The sequence below is a fragment of the Nestor notabilis genome, unplaced genomic scaffold (assembly GCF_000696875.1).
Source record: "Nestor notabilis isolate BGI_N333 unplaced genomic scaffold, ASM69687v1 scaffold3847, whole genome shotgun sequence".
NCBI lineage: Eukaryota > Metazoa > Chordata > Aves > Psittaciformes > Psittacidae > Nestor > Nestor notabilis.
The window spans coordinates 689-13,914 of record NW_009937698.1 but is presented as its reverse complement, the minus strand read 5'-3'; the positions used below and the strand labels follow the sequence as shown (position 1 = coordinate 13,914).

The following is a 13,226-nucleotide window of genomic DNA, read 5'->3' as shown; positions in this document are numbered from 1 at the left end:
CTCTTAAATCCTTCCCTAAAAGTATTTAAGAGACTTTGTGCCTAACACTTATTCATATTTAGGATTAATTTTGCTACAGAATTTCTTATCATAGAATTATAGGGATAGGACAAGGGGTAATGGCTTTAAACTGACAAAGGAGTGATTTACATTAGACATTAGGAAGAAGTTCTTTACTGGAACTGGTGGTGAGACACTGGAACAGGTTGCTCAGAGAAGTTGTGGCTGCTCCATCCCTGGCAGTGTTCAAGGCCAGGTTGGATGGGGCTTTGAGCAACCTGGTCTAGTGGAAGGTGTCCCTGCCCATAGCAAGGGAGGTTGGAACTGAATGAGCTTTAAGGTCCCTTCTAACCCAAACCATTCCATGATTCAATGCTTCTATGCTTCTATGAAATCAGGCTATAAAATCACACGTGTCGTGGTTTAAACCCAGCCGGCAACTTGGAACCACGCAGCCGCTCGCTCCCTCCCTGCCCTCTTCCTTCCTCCCCCCGCTCCCAGAGGGATGGGGAGGAGAATCGGAGGAATGTAACTCCCACGGGTTGAGATAACAGCACTCCAGTAACTAAGGTATAATACAAACCACTACTGCTACCAATAAGAATGATAAGAGGAATAACAAGGGAAAAGGACACAACCGCTCACCACCCGCCGACCGATACCCAGCCCGACCCGAGCAGCGATCTGGGCCTTCCGGGTAACTCCCCCCAGTTTCTATACTGGGCATGACGTGCTGTGGTATGGAATACCCCTTTGGCCAGTTTGGGTCAGGTGTCCTGCCTCTGCTTCCTCCTGGCTTCTCCTCCTCTCTGGCAAAGCATGAGACTGAGAAAGTCCTTGGTCAGAGTAAACATTACTGAGCAACAACTAAAAACATCGGTGTTATCAGCGTTGTTCCCAGACTGAAAGTCAAAACCACAGCACTGCCCCAGCTACTAAGAAGGAGAAAAAATGACTGCTGTAGCTGAACCCAGGACAACATGTACCTGGTTGTGCCATCTTTGAGCAAGCAGACAGCTGAAGAATGGAAATGCCACTGCCAGGTTTTACAGATCTGTTGGAAACAAGTAGCACATCCTGAGTGTTTGCTCAGCAAGTATCCAGCCTTGCAAACATGTCTGTGAAACAGCCAAGTCTTCATTTTGTTTCAACTTTTTAATTGTTGTTGGGAGTAAAACTCCATGCTCATGTTCCATGTGATGTTTCCAAGGTAAACAAAACAGCTTACTAAAAATCATGTAATTCCATCTGCTGTTCTTGTGACAATAATACAATATAACTTTCAGAAAAATCCCAACTACAGTTACATCATAAAGCAGTAGCTAGACACAGGTGTTGCATGAAAAGAGTCTATATTTTTGGATGAGTCACTCATTTAAAAATTATTCACTCATCTTTTGCTAGTTCCAGACAGCATCTGTTTTTGAAGCTTTAGCCTGAGGACAGAAAGTTTAGTGCTGCAAAGAGTGGGTGCTCCAGATCTGGCCAGCAGAGCAGCTGGAGATACACTTGTCCTGGTGCATGCAAACAAGCCTTGATGGAATTGGTCAGATACAAAATACTAAACAACTGAATTACAACTGGATTTTGTTTACAATTGGAGCCAGTGAGGGAAAGGTAGCTGAAAAGACCTTTGCAACAACTGAATTTCAAGTATGGTCAGGAGCCCCATGGTTTAAACTTCCAGGTTGCTTTCAAAGTCCCCTTCTCTCTTATGTCTCTTCTCTCACACTGGGAAACTTTGATATCTGTCCTTTAAAAAGAAGAAGGTAAAATGCTAACTTTCTAATTTAATTTCTACAGTAAAACCTGATGTTCAGGTGTAGCATTTACTCTTTGAAGTCAAACTGCTTGTACTCCACAGGGACTTCAAAGACAAACTAGTGTTACCTCCTCCAGGAAAGAAGTGTTGAAGGGTTTAGGAAGATGGCTGGCAGGAGATGACAGGTTTGCAGAAAAAGCCTGTAATATTTTTAGGAAAATCCATGCAGATTATAGAGAAAGGCCTCTTAAAATTCAAGAACAAAAAGAAGTAGACAGCAGAAAAACTAAATGAGGCATTTGATAATATCAGCAACTTAAAAAAGACAGCTCGAGTAGAAGCTGGAATTTTATTCTGAAGTAAGTCTTTTTCATGCTTTTTATTGTTTTCATCTTATGCAAAATTACCAGTATAGCTTTACAAACATCATGTGGTGTAATTCGGACCATAGTCTAATCAATTAACTAATAATATTAAAAATTTTCATATAAGTTCTTGTTGTTCTCTCCTTCTGCAAGCTTTTCCAAGGGTGTATCCGTCTTCTAGCTTGTGGAGTCCAGGTTGTTTTCTTCGTGTACTAGCACTCTCTTCTGAATTTGGCAGCAAAAGATCTAATCTTGCAGAGGAGAATTTTTAGTCAGTGTTATCCAGTCTGTAAGCCAAGAGAGCCAGAGACCTCGCTGGTGGGAACCACTATATTCCCACTGGGAGCAACGAAGCTGTGCCAGTTCATGCTGCTTCAGAAACCTCTGTCTCCATTTGGCCAACATGTGGCTGACGCACCTTTTTCCGGCAGCCCGGAGTACAGTTAGTGCTAGCATTGATCTAGCAATGAGACAGCCCACAGGAAAGGAGAAATTCTCAACCTTTGAAATGTGATATGATTTTTTCATGGAAAAATAATACAGTGGGCATCAAAGGAAGATGATGATACAAAAAAATGAACCAAAGCAAATATATGCCTGGCATCATTGTGATATGAAGTTGCTCAAAAAAATCAGATCTTTGACATCTGACTCTGTTCCTCAATATTTTAATTTCCACTTGATTATCATGGTGATTTTGAGATTTGTATTTGATCAGGTACAGGGAATTAAGATACTACCAAACTGTATATCAGTTTGTCAAGACAGCAAAAAGTTAATTGTATGCACTTGAGAAGGTGAGTATTCAGCCTTTCCCATACATATCTGTCAATGTTGTTAACTTTTTGCCTGCCACTCCTCCACTCCCAGGCTTGGCAGATAACTAGTTGTTATTGTGATGTGGAAAACCTTCTTTTCCTCATTTGGCAAGTATTTATACTGTAGTTGGCAGGATAAATTGGCCTGGGGAAAGCTATACAAAGTAGCACTGGGTGAGTTTCGGAGCAAGAATCATGTGTATACATCATCTACATATATAATTCTTCTGAAAATAGGATTATAACTGGGCACTTCCATCGCTATTAAAAAAAAAATAGACAAGACTTTTAATAAAACTCTTTTTAAATCCATGGGGGATCCCTGAGGATCTGGGATAATGTGAATGCTACGTGCCAGGACCTTAGCATATACCAATTACCTAATCCTTTGCTTTTTCAAGAAGTCATATCCACTGCTGTGATCTTTATTTCTGCTGTCATCTGTGGTTACCTGAAGCTGGTCTTGATAAACTTCAGAACTGTGAACTTCCTAAATCTTGTGTTTCAGGGGGATAACTTAATCACAGAATGTCACTACAGTACTGTGGACAGAATTCGCATGACATGGGTAAGAAAAGTTTTAATGGATCAAACTAATTACACAGATAATATTAGGAACTAAAATATTTTTCATAAAATGCTATTAAAAAGTATGAACTTGACAATGCCTGTGTGCAAGTAATTATGTATTAGCTTTCCTTTCATAGATTCTTAGGTTTTAAAGTGATAAGAAATATTATGATCATAGTCTGATCTCTTTCTTGCATAAGGCATTCATATGACTATATTATAAAATAAGCAAGCCAGCTCATACAAAACTTGAAAAATCAGACTTTGCTAGTATAAGGAGTGCTTTCTTCATGACATGAATTAACATGTAAACCCTGCATATTCAATAATTAATTATTTTTTAAAAAATTGTTATGCATTTTTCCATGAAGTTGTTATTGCTAGTTCTTAGATACTGATTTTTAGTCATGCCGCAACCAAGAGGGGACCAGTTGCTTTTTTGCCTAACAGAATGCAGGCAGAATGCAGGTCCTTCAGGCTGGGAGGAGGAGGCTGACACAGTTACACTTCTCATGCGACGTGTTTTCTAGCTGCATGCCACGGGCAGCACAGGAGAAGCCTGTGCTATACCTGTGCAGCCTTGCAGCCAAGGCACAAGGAGTAGCTATGCTGCAGCCCTGGGTGCATGTCCACGGCAGTTGACAGGGCAGGGCCATGCCCGGGGGGTGAGTATCCCCTTTGGGATCAATAGGATCCAGCTCAGGTTTGCCACATGACAACAACTGGTCTCCCAGATGTTTAGCTAGCTTTTAGGCTAGCAGAGGCCAGGCAGTGGCCATTGCGATGCGGCCACTTGGTTTTGGAGATGAAGCAAATTCAGTTGTTGGGACATGAGCTGGACTGTGGCAGCTGGCTACAAAAGCAGAGGGTGATGCCAGATGGGAGGCAGATGGGAGGGATGTAGCTGCCGGCACCCAGCCTTTGGCAGGGGCTGATCCTTGTTCCTCTGGAGGGGCTGGATCCAAACCTCCAGGAGGTGAGACCTAAGAGGTTTCTGTTTGGCAAGGAAGAGCTGCTCCTGGCATCCAGAGAGCGCAGGGATGCCTCTCCCTGAATCATGGCTTGCATGTAGGTGCATGTAGTAGATAATATAAAGAAAAGCAAAGAAGTGAGAACAAAGGCTTTTGAGTTTTTGTCCTGTTTTCCTGTGTGGTGACCACACTAGTTCTTGGCCCTTGGTTCATGTGTTCTGTTTTCTCCTTTCCTATTCCCATGGTTCTGTAAAATTTATGGAATGTGCAGCTCATAATCTTGCCCATATTTGCCAAGATTGACTTTAAATTAGTTGTTTGCCTCTTGGCTCTTAATGGAACACTGCTTAAGAGTCTGTTTCTTCTGCTAGCTAAAAATTTTACTCTAATTAATTATTTTATGGTTAGTGCTCATTTGTTCTTGAGTCAACATGACCTGTTAAATAACTCCTTTCTTACTTTATCTGCATATGTACTTAGAAGGAAAGTCCATATAGATACATATTCCATCCCAGCCTCCATTTTACTAGACAAAGCACATTTAATTTCTTACTTGAACTGACTAATTATCTTACAAGATTTTTTCTAAATCTGCTCCGTTTTGAAGACCTTTTGCTGAAACATGATAGTATAAGTACATTGAAGATAGCTGAAATTAAAACTGAACTTCTCAGATAGTACTCTTCAATATAATAGGAGGCTTATTTTATTTATAGTTGTTCTTTCTGATATCTTTTAAGCTGGGGAGATACTGCTTGAGCTTGCAGTGTATTTTGTAATTAATTATGTAATAACTTCTTGCTACTTGATAACCTAATGTGCAAGATGATAAACGTTGAATTGGGCCTCCTGATACACATTTCATTAACATATAAATGCTAATCAGTGCTTTTATCTGTGGGATTCCAGTGCTATCTTGATTGAAAGAAAAATCCATTTTCAGGGTGGTCTGAGCACCAGGAATGAAATGTGTCTGTCATATCTGCTCTATTACCCAAGAATCAACCTCACCCGATGTGCAAGTATTCCAGATATAATGGAACAGCTCCAGTTCATTGGTGTTAAGGAAATCTATAGACCAGTCAGGCAAGTAAAATGTTTATGAACATACGTAACTTCTCTGTTTCTGTCTGTGAGATTACAGGATCATTTTTAGACAACCTTTATTTCTTTCTGTTGGTGCAACATGTCGCAGGGTCACTCAGGCCACTTCTTTTTGGTCAGTAAGTACTGCTACTTATTTTTCCTGCAAAATTATTTTGCATCTTTTTTTTTTTCCTTAACTAAAAAGCTGTTTCTTACACTAAAGAATTAATATTTCTCACAGCAATTTTTTTTTCACCACAACCATCTGCAAAAAGACTATCAATGTCATATCAATGTTTGAAATCTATCAGTTTATTAAAACATATCAGTGTTTCACACATACATAGAGAAAATTTTGAAAAAGGAGTTTGGGAGCATGGGTATTGAATTACCACTGGTAGATCTGTTGTCAGTAATTCTGTTGAAGTCAGTTGGTAGAACCAGATTCTAGAACTCTTGCTCACATATAGAGCTTAACACTGTCTTTGTGACACTGACAAAAATACACAAAAGGGGGAGAAATTGTAAGTTAGAAAGGAAATGGAGAGATTGAGAAAATATTAAATTGTTTATAGTAAAAGATAAATAGTAGATAAGCACTATGATGGAGACAAATGAAAGAATGGAGGCTTTGGAGGAATAACAAATCAGAGGATGATATGCAAAGTAAGTAGAGAATAAAACATGGAAGCAGTGGTAGGAACCTAGCCAAGAGGAAGAAAAGAGCTTTTTAGGTGAGCTGTTGGCTGCAGGGGTTTGCAATTCTGTGCAAAGACACTGTCTCCCAAGTCTTGGACTCCTGCTGTTCAGGAAAGCAGGACACTGTACATTTCTGAGATGCAGATCCATGTCAGAAAGAATTTTTCTCCCTAACTCATTCACAGATTTTTCTTCCTAATAAAATTACCCACGAAAATCTGAATATTGGCCCACTGCTCAGCTCAAAAGGACTAATATAATTTTGTAGTAGCATCTGTCTACTATAGTGCTCCACAAATATTAAATATCCCCTCTGTGGAGGGGACTGGGTGCTGTTATATCATTTTAGGCAACTCAGGATCTTGTAATAACCACCATGAAGGTTCATGCAATTCAGCTGACATCTGGCTGCTGAGATAAACTACAGGTTGCTGAATGCTAAACAGGGTTTTACAGTTTCTTTAGTAAGTAAGTCAGCAGAAGTCTTGCTGTCCTTGGCAAGAACAAAATCATGGGAGTCATTGGCAAGACCATACTGTTTCTCAGTGTGTTGTTGGATCTGGCCTTTATGCCCTTTAATATCGGTGTGGTGATCTGCCCGATGATATTGCTCACTGAGAGCAAGAGTGAGTTGCAGAGTCTAAAACAAAATCTAAATTTTGGTAAATTTTGGAGATGGGAGGAACCCCACCATATACAGGATACATGTGTGTAAATATATAAAAATCAATACATAGTGTATTCAGTTTTTAAGTGTTCCTTACAATGCTTAAAATCAAAACACCTGAATAGCAGATCAGCAATGGAAGTGATTGTAAAAAAAAAAAAAGTCTAAAAAAGAAAGTTCCCAAATGAATGAAATGGAGGAAAATAATCAAACAATAGAAAGTAGAATGCATTATTAGTGGTGAAAGGTGAATTATATTTTTATTTGCACTAAACTGAGAGTAAGATTTTAAAATAAAATGTATAGACTAATAGTGTGTCATTATATTTCCATTTTAAAACTTTCCTTTCCTTATACAGTTTATCTTAACAACACTGCGAAGTGTACTGCGAAGTAATTTGACATGCAGGGCTTATTGGTCTTAGTTCTGAAATTTATATTCAAGACAGAAGAGTTTGAAGAAAGTCATCATGCAATCAATGTCTACTTCATTTTCCACATTATTGCTATTTGCAATCTATTTAATACAGAGAGAACATAGTTTCTAAATTAGTCCTAGCTAAAAGAGTCTTTCTGAGCTTAGAAAGAAAATATTCTAACAAATGTATGCTCTCTTGAGTGTTCATTCATGATAACTGTACTTAAGAAAAAAATGCACATTTGGCCTGGGGAAATAAAGATGTTTTGAATAGAGTAAGTATGCAGACTGTCTGCCGCAAATGGAATAGTAATTAGAAGAAGAGATTATTAATGCCTCTAGTATTTATGACCTAATCCACAATTCTTGTTTCATTAAGCTCTGTCAGCCTAAGGATATGTGACCTGATACTCATCTTTCTTGTGTCAGTCTTACACTGGAATTGCTTCACTGACTCCTCTAAGGCTTCTCTTGACTCACACATGAAGGCAAACTGGAAGCAGGATCAAGGCACAGTATAGAAGTATTTTCTTTTTATCAGTCTGGTGGCACAGATAGTGATATAAATCATGAGAAGCTGATATGAAAGTGATTGGGCCATAATAGTGTAAAATAGGTGCTTGATTAAAAGTATGCCCTTTGTGCCTAGATGTTGAGTAGAGTAGGATTTGGCATAGGCAGCACTTTAAAGTAAGTGGGAGACAGCCTACTGCAAGATAATACAGATCTGTCTAGAATGCTTTGAAAAGATAACCTATGCTCCAACCAAACTATTAATTAGGTTATTTAGATAAAGTTTTATCTGCTTTTACCCTTCCACTAGCTGTGTTGGATTTTCTGTATTTAAAAAGTTGACCTTTCCGCCATTCATCCCAGTAGAGTCAAACAAGGAGAAAGGAAGAAGAATGGAAAAGGTTTTCTTTAGCTGTTTTATTATTTTATTTTTATTTTCCTTTGTATTTATTTTTGAGTTTTCTTTAGTAAATGAATGACAAGAAATCTCATTCCTTCCCTTTCCACATCTTTGGCTGGTGGTCAATGGGATTACCGCGCCCCACTTATTCTCGAGGATTCCTACATGTGGCAGATAGTCAGATGTCTCACAGCAGAGCAGCAGGTCTCTGTCCCAGCCCCTGGCCAAAAGTCCCCTTGCAGCCAGCATGTGAGGACATGCCAAAAGGCAATGTCCACAACACCACTAATTTGCATTTGATCTTTTGGCACTACTGCCAGCTGATGCATGTTAGAACAACTCTTGTTCTGAGCTGAGTTTTGACCTATTATCTGAGTTATGACCAGAGCTTGGCAGAGCCATCTGGAAGCAGCTTTCTAATGGCAAATGTTTCTTTGCGACATTGCCTGCCAAGCCTAGTAGAGGGTGTGGCTTTTTTGTTTTGGTTAGAGTTTTTTTGAGAAATGACAACAGAAGATCTGTTCTGTGTTGTCTGTGTGTTCAGTTTATAGATCAGAGAAGAGCAATGTAATTATTTTTCTTAACTTAAAGTGCTTAATTTCTAAAAGCACCTGGCAGCAAGTCCTAAACTGCTGACATCCTTTTGTGAGTCTGTTAAAATCTGTGAAAGTGCGTCAGTTATCAGTAGCAGAGAACTTAGCTGAGAATGAATGAGGCATCATGTACATATTAATGGTACATTTGTTTTTCTGAGTAGATTCTTTTCTTCATCGGTTCCAACTTGACACTATTTAACTGGTTTAAAAAATCTATTTATTTGTTTTTCTTTAGGACTTGGCCTTTCATTATCAAGAGCCCTAAGCAATATAAAAACCTGTCTTTTATGGATGCAATGAACAAATTCAAATGGTCCAGATCAGAGGGTCTCTCCTATAACGAACTTGTGCTGAAACTACCAGTGAATGTGAGATGTTCAAAAACGGATAATGCAGAGTGGTCGGTAAGTCTAACTGTTGAAAAGGAGGCAACAATACCATGAAATAAATGTGATTTACTGTGCGTCATTGTGTATCAGTAAGTAAAAAGTGGTTATTGACAGTACATGTGACTATTGACCAGTTTTGGTTAAAATTCTTGACCTTCGCAACTGCTGGCCAGTAGAAGCTGTTAGCCACTCTTTCACTAATTATTTTCAGAAGACAAGTTAAGATGATGAAAAGCACACAGAAATTTTATCAAGAGGGGATAGGCTTTGGGGTTTTTTTAATGGTACACTTTCTGGAAAATGCTGTTCCCCTTTATCTTACAGGATGAAGGAACAATACTTACAACTTAAAAAATGTAATCAAAGAGTGAGGTCACTGGAATTGGGAGTGCTTAGCTCTTCCTTTTGATCACAGTTTCCTACTTCAAATGACTAAGACATATTCATCAAAGCTAAGATTAGGACTTTTTCCTTTCCCTTATTAGTGACATTACATTAAATTTGCCATCCTCAACAAAATCGAGAACAGATTTAAGCTGAATAGCCAAATAATCAGTGAGTTGGTACCAGAAGGAAAAAACCTGAAGCAGAAGAAATGAGTTGAAAATACCTTAATCCTTACTTAGGGATGGTCCCTCAATCAGTTTTAGCTTTGTGTTATGTTTGCTAAGATTAGGACAATATTTAGACCTTTTTTTGCAATGCAGGATAGGTGCAATATAGGAAAAAGAAACAAAAGCAAAGCAAGCACATGCTGTGCAAGTGGGCATTCCAACTTCCACAAATGTTTGTCCCAGGAGTTCCGTTTTTGCAGAGCTTCTTTTCTCTAACATGTAGGGAGTATATTTAGGAAAAGCATAGGAAAATACATTTAGGAAAAGCATACCCAAATCTCTCAAAATTCCTGTCAAAACCATGACAGGCAGGCAGTTATGTCCAACTCCATGAAAATTGCACTGAGTTCTAAGGGAATAGTAAAAAATACTCAATACGTAGAAATATGACATGACACTGCTGTAGATCACCTTGCTTTACATTGGACCAGATGACCTCCAGAGATGCCATCCAACCTCAACTGTTCTGTGATTCTATGTGATCTAATGTAACAATTAACTACCTTGTACATGCAAGTGTAAGCTTTCTATATACAAATGAACGTGTCAAATATCATCTAACACCCCTATAGCACTGTAACACTGTAAACTTCCATTTTTATCTGTGAGAAAGATGAAAGCAAAATGCAAACCAACTGAACAATCCCACAAAGCAAAATAAGATCATACAAATCAACCAACACAAGTCTAACCTTGCTTTACAGGAGAGGACTCCAGTGTGCACAGCTGTTCCCAAGCTGAAAACAATGGATGTGCATACTGGCTGATCATTCAGCATGCAATATGTTCATGTTTTTACTGAATTTGATGTCAGCACACTAAAAGTCACAACCTCAGTACAAAACTACCAATAGATTCTCATGCAAGCTGCCAAATAGTTAGAGAGCAAAATACAGATTTTTAATTAATGTGACAAAACCCTGACATTTTTTATTATTTTAATTGCAGATCCAAGGCATGACAGCTTTACCTCCTGAAATAGAAAGACCATACAAGACAGAACCAGTAATATGCAGCTCATCTTCCCGTTTGTGTTGCAGTTTATTCTTAACCCTATTGTTTGTTGTACATGTCACAGCCAGTGCTATAGGAAACATTGGACCCTTTGTATAATATTTTTTATTCATTTGTGTTATGTATGCCATGCAAGTTCTGATGTGTTTGCACTGTTGCTATAGTAGATTTATTTTTTTACATATTAATAAACTAAATTTGCCAGTACGAAATGTGTATTCCTCTGAAAACTGGGGGGAGGTGTTGGTCTTCAATGTAAGTATGTATAAAACACAGTAGGTACCCTGCCACATTATGTATTGAAATGTTTTCCTGTACCATTTTGTTACACATTGTCCTGGCTCTTTCACGTGGTGTTTTAAAAATCAACTATGTATATGGGTAAAATTAATAAACTAAAAGCAACTTAGTTAACCACATTCAACTTGGTGTGTGTGGTATTATTTTGTCTTTGTTCTTGACATCTGCATCTTGTCAAATTATTGGTGTATGGACAGGTCTTGTGAACAGGAATTTGGGCATGTCTGACTGACATGTGCCATAAGGCTACAGGAAGAATTAAGTCAGGGAGGACATTTCTGGGAGCAAGACACTGTGGACCATCTCAATTCCTGAAAGAAGCAGGTTCTGTGGGTGTGAAAGGGATGAAAATGCCAGCAGAACCCCAAATCTCCCCATAGTGATTCCTGTATGAGTCCTTCAGTTTGGCAGGGTTTTCTTTTCCCCAGTCCCTGGCAATTCAATGTGTTTCTTTTGCCTTAAGGTATTTGTAGAATGAGTAAAGCTTTGGCCAGAGATAGGCACACCTTTGCTAGATTTGATCTGGATAGCAGTAGCAATAAAAATCTATCTTGCAGCCAGACTCTGGCATGCATAGGAAAACAGAGGACGAGCCTGCCAGGAGCTATTGTTAGCACATGCTGAGCATCATGATAGGCCAGACTGTTGATTAAGAGATTATCTTTGTGTCTCCTATATACACTTTTTCCTTTCTTTGGAAATCTGCAAAGTTTTTACTCAGATGGTGCTGGGCAGGGAAGATTTCCAAAAGATACCTAATTTATTGCTTCTTCACAAAACTATGAATGCAGTAGAAAAGGACTTTGAACATCCAAGAAGCCCCTTCTTTTCATAGCCACGCTGCAGTTACAGTAAATTATAATTTTTCCACAGTGCTACGTGAACTTTACTGGCATGTGGCTATATAAATAGGTTGTTTTGGGTGTTGAGAGCACCTCCCTGACCACTTCAACACCTGCACTACAACTAACCTGTAGACTTGGTTACATACAGACTTTGTTATGTTAATCTTACGTCACTGAGCACACTTCTGTGCAGTGTGCTGACTCCGGAGCAGGTAAAAAACCTGACCGAGCTGAGATAAACAGGTTTTCTGAACACTTCTATTCATTGACAATGACACCTGCCTGTGCAGTTGCAGCTCTTAATGAGGGCAGGCTGTTCTGATGCAAAGAAATACCACATAAGAAAGATTATAAGGAAGGGATTTAGGAACTGTTTACTCTGCATTTGAAAAGTAAGAAAGAAAGCATCACAGAACTGGTAAGACACCTTTGTGGGCAACCAACATGACAATGTGTGTGATAACAGACAGAAGAGAGGCATCAAGGCAGCTAATGCCTCAAGTAGAGATGAGACAATTAATCAAGTATAGATTAATTTTTTAGGAGCTATAACAATCTCTTTACAAACTTTGTGCTGTGAAGATAGAGGTTCACAGGGCCTACTAAATCCTTCTGATGCTGTAGTCTGCACTTAGGGCAAGATCAACTCCCACCAAATCCTGGGAAATTATTTTTGCCATTGTTGGCCAGTTGCTTGTTCTAAATATACCTGAAGTGTGTTCTGCTGTGCTTCCTACTGGTGCTGGATAGGCTAAGGAAAATGTGTATGCCAAATAGCATATGGGTTGTTTTGGGTCAAAACCCTGAATTTTCCATAAACAAATGTAATCACTTATGTGTCTCCTTCCTGCCAACAGAAGAACTATGCTTTTCTATTTCATGTTCCTGAATGGAAGTCATAGAAAAATGGAAATCAAATAATGGTAATGGTGAATTATAGGCAGAAAAATCTTACGAGTCATTATTTGTACAGATCTGTTCTGAATATGAAAAGCTAGAGCACCCACGAGCTAAGATATCACAGAGGCCGGGGTGCACCTTATTGTAAAAGCAGTCAGCAGAAGCCTGGGCTTTCTTACTTTTAAACCTGTCCCTAAAGCAAGTACGTTTTAACAGCTTTTTGTCAGGGAGCGAGGGGAAAAATAATTTGGAATGAAATGAGAAAACAGCATTTGTGTTGGACAGGGCAGCCCTTCCAC

General features: G+C 38.9%; 1 protein-coding gene across 1 annotated transcript in view; it reads left to right on the top strand.

The window, feature by feature from the left end:
- MOXD1 (monooxygenase, DBH-like 1) overlaps window positions 1-11,106 on the top strand; it is a gene marked incomplete at its 5' end in the record, with an annotated part of 36,623 nt that extends 25,517 nt beyond the window's left edge. Inside the window, 4 exons of the mRNA XM_010018954.1 lie at window positions 3,454-3,513; window positions 5,430-5,572; window positions 9,101-9,269; window positions 10,817-11,106. Of these exons, the coding sequence (XP_010017256.1) occupies window positions 3,454-3,513; window positions 5,430-5,572; window positions 9,101-9,269; window positions 10,817-10,981 (537 nt within the window). The remainder of the gene's footprint in view (window positions 1-3,453; window positions 3,514-5,429; window positions 5,573-9,100; window positions 9,270-10,816) is intronic.
- Between the last annotated feature and the right edge of the window lie 2,120 nt (window positions 11,107-13,226).